The sequence below is a fragment of the Solanum dulcamara genome, chromosome 9, assembly GCF_947179165.1.
Source record: "Solanum dulcamara chromosome 9, daSolDulc1.2, whole genome shotgun sequence".
In the NCBI taxonomy this organism is placed as follows: domain Eukaryota; kingdom Viridiplantae; phylum Streptophyta; class Magnoliopsida; order Solanales; family Solanaceae; genus Solanum; species Solanum dulcamara.
This window is the reverse complement of record NC_077245.1, coordinates 5,004,357-5,015,885: the sequence shown is the minus strand read 5'-3', so window position 1 is coordinate 5,015,885 and position 11,529 is coordinate 5,004,357. Positions and strand designations below refer to the sequence as shown.

The window sequence follows — 11,529 nt, the reverse complement described above, 5'->3', positions numbered from 1 at the left end:
TTAAGAGACCACATTGAACTTACTCCAAACATAAGTGACCATTTTTGCCATTTTCTCTTTGGAATTACGACAGCTCAAAGTTGAAGCTTTGTGGGTAGCAGGAGTCAAAAAGAGCAACAGGCATCGATCGAGCTAAGCTACCTTTCCATGGCTTTCCTCTTCCACAAATTTCAAGAGGTTCGTTTTTTTGGTACGAGAGATAAGGAATAACTAATTTTGAAATTAATTTTAAAATGAATTTGATGGGATAACAAATCACGGATAACTTGTTCCCAAACCAAATCAAACAGGCAAACAAGTTTATGGGTACATTTTGTTCTATTTCAATTTTTTTTTCGTCATTTAGTATCTTTGAAGTCATTCATATGTGGGTGTGGATTTGTTTGTTGAATTGAGACAGTTAATTAAGTAACGTTGATTTCTTTTTGTTACGGGATACAATTTTCAGGTGGTGAAAATTCTTGCTAAAAGTCCCACTTTCGCTAGAGAATCGAGGCTTCTACAGTTTGAAGCTGACATAAATCTCCTCTTCCTTTACACCAGGTAAGATTTATTTGTTTATTTTACTCTTTCCAACTGAAGACAAAAGGGGTGATTTACAAATTGAAATCAATTTAATTGGGTAGCTGCTTTATATTGTCATTGTAAATTAGTATATTGTTTTATTCAACATTTTCTTACTTTGCTCTTCACCTATAGGTAAGAATGATTGAAATATAATGTAGTGTGAAATTGGGGTTTCTTCACTGTTGATAGATCCATGAACAACTTGCTGGGACTTTATCAAAGGGGGAAAGAAGAACTTGTTTGATATTTCTGAATTTCTGTTTGCAAAACGTTCAAACAAAAACAACAAATTCAATGTAATTTTGGGGAAGGTTACGCAAATCTTACCCCTACCTTAGAGAAGTTAGAGAGGTTGTTTCCGAAAAACCCTTAGCTGAACAGACAGTGAAAAAGAGGCAATAAAAATAAACAAAACAACAAGAAGTTAATCAAATAACGAGGTGAAACAACCCGTAGTGATAGAAATCTAAAATTAAGGGAAAGAAATGAATAATACTAAATGACTACTAACTAACTTTCTACCCTAATCCCCGACCCGACTCCCTCTTATCAAGGGTCATGTTCTCAGTGAGATGAAGTTGCGCCACATCCTTATGTTTTCTTTAAGTTACTTTTCATGATTAGGGATTTGCTTGGGGACCGAGGTTACAGAGTTCTTATTCCACATTTTCCTTTTAGTTTCTTCTTTATAGGCCTACTACTTCAGCAGGAACTATGGTAGTATTGAGAGAGATAGTTTCTTTATTTTCTTGCCCTCGTTGATAAATAGTAGAACAATAACAACACAACAACATACCCAGTATAATTCCACAAGTGGGGTTCTGAAATGGTGGTGTGTACACAGTCTTACTCCTACTTTGTGAAGGTATAGAGACTGTTTTCTATAGATCCTCGGCTCAAGTAAAACATATCAAAATAGTATGAAAAGAAAGTACAGAAATATGCTTTAGTGGGGAATTAAACCAACAGAGGGACTCATTTTGAACTTCCTTTGCCGCTAAAACGTGAGGCACTCAGTTTGATAAATAGTAGAATTAACTAATATTTCTTTGGTTGTGAAATTAAATGTATCTTTTTGCATAGATTCACTACTGTAGTTTCATGTTGCCCTGAGAAACTTTACTTTCAGTTACAACCGTTTAGGAAGGAATGCCGAAGAAGCTGATGCAGAGGAGATTATTGATATGGCTAACAAAGCCTCCTTAGCTGACCAACAGAAGCAGGTCCATGAGAATGTGCATTCTCAGGTTTCAAATTTTTGCAGGTATATGGATGACATATTACTCCTGGATCAAAAGGTCAAAGACAATCAGGCCACATCACCAACTACACCAAATTCTTCTCCCCGTAGTAGTGGCCTTGGTCTTGCTGTTGGTGGGAATCCTCTCGCAAAAGACCAAACTGGTAAGAATCAGCTGCATCTTAAGCTCAATTTTTCGTGTACTTCCTAGTTGGGGGGTTGTGAAAACTTGTTTGGCATTTTAACTTGCAACCCAACTTCAGTGTGCATGTTGGCAACCATGTGCTATCTTGCTTCGGCTCTATCATGACATTGCTTCACCTTGCTTCATGTTGTCATTAAAATTCTTTGGCTATATATTCCAGGATATATGTAATAATATTTGTTAATACCGCTACTTCATCCGCTTCATTCTTATATCAAACCTTGTTAGTTTCAAGAGATAAATTTGAGTAAGTTCTCCAAAGATAAGGACATATTTGGGATCAAATCCAAATGGAGGGCAAACTTGTTCTATTTACCATAGTTGAGGGGCAAATCTACGCCATTCCAAGAATGATAAAGGCATATTTAAAACCAAATTCAAAGGGAGGCAAAGTTGTTATATTTTCCATAGTTGAGGGTCATTTTTGTCCCTTTTCCCTTTTCATTATTGAGTATTGTCCTATCAAAGATTTAAAAAAATTAGTCATTGAGATAGACACTGAAATATGCTACTCCTGCCCCGTATGGCGGGTAATCACTTAGTCTATGGTAGTTTTGCATAAATTGTATTTCATCTGTTCTTTGCAGTGACTTCGTAGTTGCATCACCCTGGTTTTTGATTACTGATAAAAATTTCAGCACAGTTGTACCTGAAACCAAGGGATTGCAACACACAGAGGTTTCACAGAGGTTAAAGGATCTTATGGGCTACACTCTCGAGGTCAAATCATCTCAAATTCCCCATGAGGATGCTGGGAAGGGTTTATTCTTACAAGGTGAAGCCAATATTGGTTCTGTCATAGCATTCTATCCTGGAGTAGTCTACCCTCCAGCATATTACCACTATATTCCTGGGTACCCTAGAGTTGATGCCCAAAATTCTCATTTGATCACACGGTATGATGGGACTCTGATCAATCCCCAGCCCTGGGGTGCTGGTGGTGAATCTCGTGAAATATGGGAGTGGACTCGTCTTCTTGAACCTAAGCACACTATGCAAGCTGATGATAAAGGTTCTGACCTAGATGGAACACATGTTGGAGGCAACCTTGAAGTGTTGGAAAGGAGAAACCCTCTAGCCTTGGCTCATTTCGCCAACCACCCAGCCAAAGGCATGGTCCCCAATGTAATGATATACCCTTATAATTTTCCCCTTCTTGAGAAGGACATGAGACCCTATATACCTAATGTTTCATTTGGAAACGGTGAAGAAACAGACACGATGAAATTTGGCAGCTTTAGGTTCAAATCATGGAAGTCCAGCAGCAATGAATCAAATGTCCCAGTTCTGAAGACACTTGTTCTCGTGACTACTAGGGCACTTTGTGATGAAGAGGTTCTGCTGAACTACAGACTGAGCAATTCAGAGCACATACCATCGTGGTATACTCCAGTAGATGAAGAGGATTGAGGGCAGTGGAGCTAAGATCATTATGACGATGGATGCATATATAAGTTGTTGAACAACCATATAAGCAAACAGGTGTTTACAATCATCAGCCATTGCTCAAGGCCAGCACAGAATGCTACATTAATTTTGGTGATGATATCTGGTTCTCTTTCAGTTCTCAACAATTATGACTGACCAATTAGGAATTAAATAACAAGAAAACATTGTTCTGAGCTCTAGAAATAGTTGAACTTTGCTCAGACGACGAATGGTAATATTGAACAAGGCAGGAAAGAAATGCATCAATTGAAAGGATGAACTCATGACTGTTAAATCAAAATCCTGTTTTTTTTTGTGCTTTGTTATTCAGTTACTGCTCTTTTTGTGATTGATTATTCAGTTAATTGAATAATCATTCAATTAAGAGTGGGCAATTGTACTGCTCTTGCTTAAGAGTACAATGCATGATGTACTAAGCGCATCACAAGTCTTAGAACTCTATTACAAATAAAATCCTGATATTTAAGTAGAGAAGATAGAACAAGGAGTCATTATCCACTTAGTTTTGAACTGTGCACCATTGACCCTCGGAGATTCTCGGTTACTGGACTAGTTAAGCTAGGTCAAATGCAGTACCTGTTCTTTAGATTTACATATCTGAAACAAAGGAACATCTAAGATTTCATTGAAAATATATTTTAGTCATCTTAGCATTTTTGTTTTGTGTCATGTCTATTTTTTAGGAGTTGTTTAGTCTTTTAGAGATTTATATATCAACAGAAATATAACGTATTTTTAGTATTTTATTTGTATGCTATTTGCTTGAGATAAGTTCATATGAAGTAATATGATAGGTGAAAGTGTCACGATCCGAATTCGGATGTGATGGCACTCGTCTCAATCCATCGAGACAAGTCAGCTTAAAATTCAACGGAAAGTGAATGCGGAAGTAATTGAGATAAAGCGAGGTTTAACTTATTCAAAGACTAATAAATAATCTCAAATTCCCCCAAGACTGGTTGTCATGTGTACAAACCACTATTATATTATCGAAGTACGAAAAGAAATAAAGACACAATGTCTTTGTTTCTAGAATAGGACTAAAACATAATAAAAGAGTAAGAGGTGTCCGCTCGATGGATGTAACAACTACCTCAACACTCGAAATGATAGCCTCGGATGTGGTGGAAACATTAGGAGATCAAGCAAGTCCGGGCTCACAACCTACACAAGTGTAGAAGCAAGGGGTGAGTATCAAACAATACGGTACTCAGCAAGTGGACAACAAAAACTAAGCAAAACTCAATAGATACAAGTACTCCTGTCCTCCCAACCGAACCTCCTTAACTACAACTTGCATAAAACCAGCCAACTCTACATTTGTACAATAATAACACTAATACAATCCACGAATACTCATCAATAGTCTCATCAATGAATCATATCAAGTCAAGTTCAGCATATACAGAGCAATAAAGAGGTAAACACGATTCACAAATATCAATAAAATGTGATGCAATGCAATGAGATGATGCATGTCTGTCATATTGGTACACATCCGCTGAATTACAGTCTGGAACCCATGTGGGACATTTCTGTCCATGTTACCTGTCACGGAGCGTGTGGCCCGTCCCCTCAATATACATATCCTGTCACGGAGCGTGTAGCCCGACCCCTTTGTTTCATAATACCTGCTACGAAGCGTGTGACCCGATCCTTTTTGTTTCATATCATTTTCAGTCTCTACACAATATGTCAGAACCAATGCAATCAATTCATGCTCATATAATTCACGATAACAACATGACAACAACAATAATTTTTTCTATCTCACATCAACATAGTTATTTCACATGTCCAAAATAAACCCATAATCACAACATATCAATTCCACCAATACATGTCATTAGATCACCATTTTATACCCCTCATCTTCATTTTTAAGGCCAATCATACAGCCAATAACCCAGTCCAATTCCCATTACTCCCCAGTACACATAACACGAAAATACAAGCATCTACAAGCTTAAACTAAGGTTTAGAAATTCACTTGCCTTAATTAATCAAGCAATCACTCCGGGACTTGGGCCTCCAAAGCAACGTAATCTAGTCAAATAAATAATCACAATAAGATTTCGAAACTAACAATACTCTTATTACCATATGTCTAGCCTATACCCAAAAATTTAAGCAAATCTATAAACACGTTCCTAATCTTGATGTCACTTAACATGTCAACTCCCATATTTTCTGAATTTCAAAACTAGGGTTAAATCTCAATTAAATTGAATAATCACTTTAAAAATTGAGAGTTTCGTAACGCTTCCGAACGATCGAAATTTATTCAAATACATAATCTTCATAAAAATACGAATCCAATGACACCCATATTGCTATATTTATTTTTGGATCAAAAATTGGATCAAAAAGTCATCCCGAGTCATTGAAGTCAAATATGAAATTTTCTTTCTGATTATGTTCATTCATGATAAAATAAACTCACATGTCAAATTTCAGCTAAAACGGATCGTTATTCGACCCCCAAATCAGGATTTTATGTGAAGAATCCTAGGGTTTTATTTTCTTATTTTAGCGTTATTTCTCCACTAATATACCCTAATATGTTCATAATCACATAAAAATTTAATGAAAAGGATGAGAATAATTACCTTGACGCTTTGGAATGAAAATCCTTATTTTTCTCTTCTCCTTTATTTTTCTTTTTCCCCTTTCTTTTCTTTCTTCCTCCGTATTTTTTTTTTCCAATTTCTGTAATCGTTTCTCGTTTTCTCGCTTACATCTGATGGCTTAATGCCATCAGATTTTTTTTTATTATATATATATATATATATTTATTTATTTTCCTTCTCTTTTATTATTATTTATTTCCTTCTTTTTCTTTTTTAAATTAATCATATACTACAAACCCTACTAACCTATTTTATTTTATTTTTTTATTTTTTTTTTCATTTTGGAGGAACTTATTTTATTAAATATAAAAAAAGTGATATAAGTATTAAATAAATTAACACTTTAGCCCACCAATTAAATTAATTCTCTAAAATTATCCCTCAACTAATTAACCGAAGTTACCGAAAGATTCAAATTTTTTAACTTAAATTTACGAAAAGGATCTTCTATGAAAGGAGGAGGACTCTTTCTCAAAATTACCTAACGGGTCATTAGAGAAACATTCATATATCCCACCTCAAATTATTTAGAATTAATTAGTTTCGTCAAAAGCTGCCTAACTTAATGTCCAGATAAACTCCATGGTGACAAAAAGAAAGTAAAAAAAGGGTGAAAGATTCATATATCCACCTCAAATTATTTAGAATTAATTAGTTTGGTCAAAAGCTGCCTAACTTAATGTCCAGATAAACTCCATGGTGACAGAAAGAAAGTAAAAAAAGGGTGACACTACCATATTTTTTAACATATCCAATTGGAAAAAGCCTTACTTAGAAATTTACATATACATAGTTATAGTCACGGTTTGTAGTCGTTGAACTAGTTATTAATATTGCATTAAGATAGATTGTCTGATCACATCTCTTAGAATGAGGTATATTCTCTTGACCCTACTAATTCGAGATATTTTGTGCATCAGATTGTCCTTTCTAAAAAAATTATAACTAGATAAATAAGTTTCAAGAAGTTGTTAAATATCCTTAAAGTTCAAAAAGTTTACCAAAACAAAGTAGGTTAAAAGTTGACAGTGAAATTATTAGTCTTTTTATATGTTTTCACCCGGAAAAAATGGAAAAAGAAAAAAAAGAGTGTGCTTAGTTTGACAACAAAGCCTTGTTAATTCTTTATATGAATCTGCATGTAACAGTTTTTATCCACTAACATGCCTAACAATGGTCCAACTTTAAAAGAATTTTTACACTATCTGAGAATTACATGTAAACATTCACTATACAATACTAATTACTAAGTACTAACTAATAAGTGGGATTGGGAACCTGAAGGATAAAACACGTGTAATTTCATACAATAATATATTCAGTATAATAAATTTCATATGTGATGTTTGGAGATGATAAAATATACATAAACCTTATCCTTACTGCACTATTTTTATAAGGTAAAGATATTGTTTCTGATAAACTTTTAATTCAAAAGAGAAGTTAATTAACGCAGATCAGTTGCAAGAAAAATAAAAAATATTATTGATCGTGTTAAGTTTTTTTTTTTAATGAAATGATGGGCTAGCTTTATTGATATTACATTTGCTTGAGCTACTTTATTTTTGAGATACCTTACTCGAATCGAAGATTTATCGAAAATAATCTCTTTATCTTGATAAGGTAAAAATAAGGTTGCAGCTGTGCACACACACTCTTTTCTAAAACTTCACTTGCGGAATTACCACCAAATATGTTGTTGTAGAATAGATGCTCCCAACTGGTAGAAGGTGGTGAATGAGCTAATAATTAACGAATTAATCAAGTCAGAAAGAAACTGTTTATAACCTATAGAAAGTACGTACTAAAAGACAAGATCAAAGAAATAGTGGATTAATTGTTTGGATATCACTACAAGTTGATTAGTTACTCTCCATTTTGATTAGCTGAAATTCCTTAATTATTTCAACTAGTATACTAAATAAATACAATGTGGATTTGTGGTCCATCCCACTGATTCCTCATCACAACTTCTTCAGAACAAAATAAATAGTTTCTGGTACAGAAGCTAAATTTGTTTACTTCATTATATTCCAATTCCATCTTGTCCACTGAGCAGTCTCTCAAGTATTTTTTTTGGATGGTTTTCTATTCGCTGTCGGAGTTCAATTAATTTGAATTAGCACCACAAAGTCTCCCTAATAATTATATATTCAGGACTCAAACCCGATACTTCTAATATTAAAGATAAGACGAATACTTTATCAGTAGCACAGTCAAAATTTTTACTAAGAAAGTTCATAATATAAAAAAGTAAACACGATCATATTTGCATATATATAAAGTAAGTAATATATATTGAAAGAGGGCAAATTTTTTAATCCTATGATTCATGAAACAAGTGGATTAATTATGTCTAGTTACACTGCACTGACTGAGTGAATACATTTTTCTGTCTTTCCTTGTTCTTAATTTTCAGATTTCTCCTACTAATTTCACCCTTTTCAATCAGTTGATGTTCTTCTGATATACTGGAAAGACCTGAAAATGAAAAAAAAAATATAGATAAGGGGTTCATGTGCACATAAGATATAATCTCACATATACATGATAAATTTGAAAAGCTTGCAAAAAAGGTTACATTTATAAACATATGTACATTTGGACTACTAAACTAGCTTAAGAAGGTACAAAATTTAACTTATATGCACTGACAGTGTAAATAATTTATTTATCACAATAGGTTATTTACTTTATTTTCTAGGGAGTTGCTGAATTAGGTCTATCCATGAGAGTTACTATTATTGCGGGTCACTTTAATAAAAATGTTATATACTGTCGGTGCATATTTACTTGCATAACTTTCTATAAAACAAAATATTGAAACATACCTTCAATGAAACCCTTCTTTTGCAATAGAATTCTTGTAGCTCTCATGACATCATGTGGTTGATTTGTTTTTTCACTAAGATCAACAAAAGCCTTCAATTGAGCATTTTTAAATAACCAAGTTGATTCCATTTGCTTGTTGATCATTCTAACTGCATAATAAGGGATTCTCATATTTTTCTTCATTAATGATGATGAAGAACAATCCATTTTAAAGCAACAATTAACAAACATAATACAATCCATCAAGCTCTCTTTAGCCAATCCTTTCATATCATATGCCTGTGATCTTCTCCAAAGGCTTTTGGCATGTGAATTAGTTGGAGATGAAAGTGATAAAGCTTTGGTTGTATCACTAACAGCATCATTAGCCTCTCCTAATAACAATTTACATTGTGCTCTATTGCTATAAAGCACAATTCTTTCTTTTCTAAATCTCAATGGACATAACTCCAAAGCCTCACTATATTTCATCATTGCTTCTTCAATTTTCCCTAACCAAAAACTATTGTTCCCTTGTTGCTTCATCAAACTCACCATTACCCTTTTATCTTCAAGTTTCTCATCACTCATATTTTGCTCCCTTTTCTTCCTTACTTTCAAACTCCATATTTCTTCAAGCACTTGTTGAATACCAATATTATTGATTTTCACCTGTTAGGACATAATATAATTAATATATAATTAAACATACTGCATGTGTTCACAATTTTAATTTTTAAATGAGATGGTAATTTAACATAGTATCAAAGTGGGTAAAAGGTCTTGAGTTCAAATTTCATTATCACCCACAAAATAAAAAAATACTTTTACGTGTTTGACCCTTAAAAAAGAAAATCAAGTTCATACATAATGGGACATATTGAGACAAAATATGATTAAGTAATTTTCACTACCTTTCTTTGTTTGAAATCTGCAAGAAGAGTTCTTGTGATTGTATTACCAACATTTGATCTGCCTCCAAGGGTCCTAAGTTCAACCAAATCAATAAGACACATGGAAGCCACTTCAAGAACTTTGTACCTTGTACCTGTTGAGATATAATATAACTAAATAATTTAAACTCATGTTCTCGAACAACTTAAGCTATTAGATAAGGCGGTGTAGCAAATATATAATTGACGGTAAAATATTTTTTAGATGAGATGGTCACATAATTTAACAGTACCTGAATCGGCGAGAAGCAATTTTAGACAATCTATTCCCATATATTGCCAATCATCTGAAGATCTTGAAAGATTACAAAGATTCTTGATTACATCCTTTGATTCTGCTATACATCTTCTTCCATCTTTGTTATAACACAAAACTCTAATTAATCCAACCCCTCCTGGTGAAGAATCATTAGCCAATCCACCCCACATTTCACTTAAGTCCTTCAAGAAATTTTGATCACAAATGAGATTTAAACACCTTTCCTTAATTGCAAAGCAATTTAAAAGATGCAAACTCCAACATTGAAGTTGACTAGCCCATTCCTCAGCTTTACTATTTTCCATTTCTAGCCCTCCAACTCCTCTAGTCAACAAATCACAATGATATTTCAACCTCATATTTAAATCTTTCACACCAACAAACTCTTTGTACACAACTTCAAGACATGTGGAAGCCAATTTCATGGCTAATTTCACAATTTCTTCTTCATAAATTGCTACATCTTTGAAAGTCTTTTCATAGCTTGCTAAATGACCAATTGCTCTAATAGCCACTCTTTGTTCAACCCAAGTCATTTTTCCTCTCAAAAGCTCCAATAGTGGGACTAAAACACCACAATCCAATGCTTTAATAGCAAACTCAGCATTGTTCATTGTATAAGAACCAATAATATGAGAAGCGTAATAAGGAATATAAATGTTCTGATTTTTTTGAAGCCAAGATTTTTGATTTATACCTTTGTTGATTAGACTTTTCATGCATTCAAAAATGCCTAAGGATGGAAGCTCTTTGTCATTTGGTTGTGACATTGCCATGGTCCAAAGGCCACTTAATACTAGCACAAGTTCTTGATCTTCATCAATCAAAGGCATTCTTTTAAAGTAGTTCTTGATTCCATTGCTTCTAATTGATGAATTTGGTTCCTTCATTATGCAAAAGAAACATCCTAAAGGGTTATTATAGCAACATTTCTCATCCAAACTAGGCATGGTGGTAATTGGAACTTTTTCTTTTTTCTTGAGAGAAATATTCATGGAAGAAGCAATTGAAGAGAAATTTCAGTGTAGTACTCTAGGGTTTTTTAGTGTGTATTTATGGTGAAATTTGCAAGTGAATACATAGGAGATAATTAGCAGCTTGGTATCGGATATTGGTCAAAGTTGTGGCCTTTTGGAAGTGGAAACATACATGAGAAGATTTAATATTTATCTAGCAACTTAGTAGTCTTCTCGATTTCAATTTGTTTTAATTTGATTCGGCATATGAGGATTGAACTAACTAATGCTCAGTACTATAAGTCTTAATAATTAACAATTAAAATACTTAGAAACTATTTGAGAAAATTATGATAAAAATGATATTTTTTTACTGTATACAAATAGTAACTAAAATAAACAAATTAAAATAAATAAAATATTATATATTGACACTTTAAAAGATTTTTTCACTATTAG

At 33.4% G+C, this 11,529-nt stretch overlaps 2 protein-coding genes across 3 annotated transcripts; one reads left to right on the top strand and one right to left on the bottom strand.

Annotated features, from left to right (window-relative positions):
- The first annotated feature begins 26 nt into the window (after positions 1-26).
- Positions 27-3,986, top strand: LOC129902304 (uncharacterized). Of its 2 annotated transcripts, none has more exons than XM_055977489.1 (4): positions 27-177; positions 449-543; positions 1,832-1,971; positions 2,656-3,986. In XM_055977489.1, the coding sequence occupies exons 1-4, from the start codon at positions 148-150 to the stop codon at positions 3,420-3,422; spliced, it is 1,032 nt and encodes a 343-aa protein (XP_055833464.1). In that variant the 5' UTR covers positions 27-147; the 3' UTR covers positions 3,423-3,986. The 2 variants fall into 2 exon arrangements, with proteins under 2 accessions (XP_055833464.1, XP_055833463.1); XM_055977488.1 differs by having other exon boundaries at positions 28-177; positions 1,697-1,971; positions 2,656-3,984.
- Positions 3,987-8,397: 4,411 nt separating this feature from the next.
- On the bottom strand, positions 8,398-11,277 carry LOC129903375 (uncharacterized). The gene is made up of 4 exons (XM_055978910.1): positions 10,089-11,277; positions 9,817-9,950; positions 8,923-9,574; positions 8,398-8,572 (listed from the first exon to the last, which is right to left on the bottom strand). The coding sequence occupies exons 1-4, from the start codon at positions 11,107-11,109 to the stop codon at positions 8,448-8,450; spliced, it is 1,932 nt and encodes a 643-aa protein (XP_055834885.1). The 5' UTR covers positions 11,110-11,277; the 3' UTR covers positions 8,398-8,447.
- Positions 11,278-11,529: the final 252 nt, after the last annotated feature.

Bases quoted from the DNA above. Each gene is read 5' to 3' on its own strand.
- LOC129902304 (XM_055977488.1), top strand. From the start codon at position 148: ATGGCTTTCCTCTTCCACAAATTTCAAGAG. The intron at 544-1,696 runs GTAAGATTTATT...CTTTACTTTCAG, and splicing joins CTCCTCTTCCTTTACACCAG to TTACAACCGTTTAGGAAGGA. The intron at 1,972-2,655 runs GTAAGAATCAGC...ATTTCAGCACAG, and splicing joins TCTCGCAAAAGACCAAACTG to TTGTACCTGAAACCAAGGGA.
- LOC129903375 (XM_055978910.1), bottom strand. From the start codon at position 11,109: ATGAATATTTCTCTCAAGAAAAAAGAAAAAGTTCCAATTACCACCATG. The intron at 9,951-10,088 runs GTACTGTTAAAT...ATATCTCAACAG, and splicing joins ATTGCTTCTCGCCGATTCAG to GTACAAGGTACAAAGTTCTT. The intron at 8,573-8,922 runs GTATGTTTCAAT...TTTCATTTTCAG, and splicing joins AAAGAAGGGTTTCATTGAAG to GTCTTTCCAGTATATCAGAA.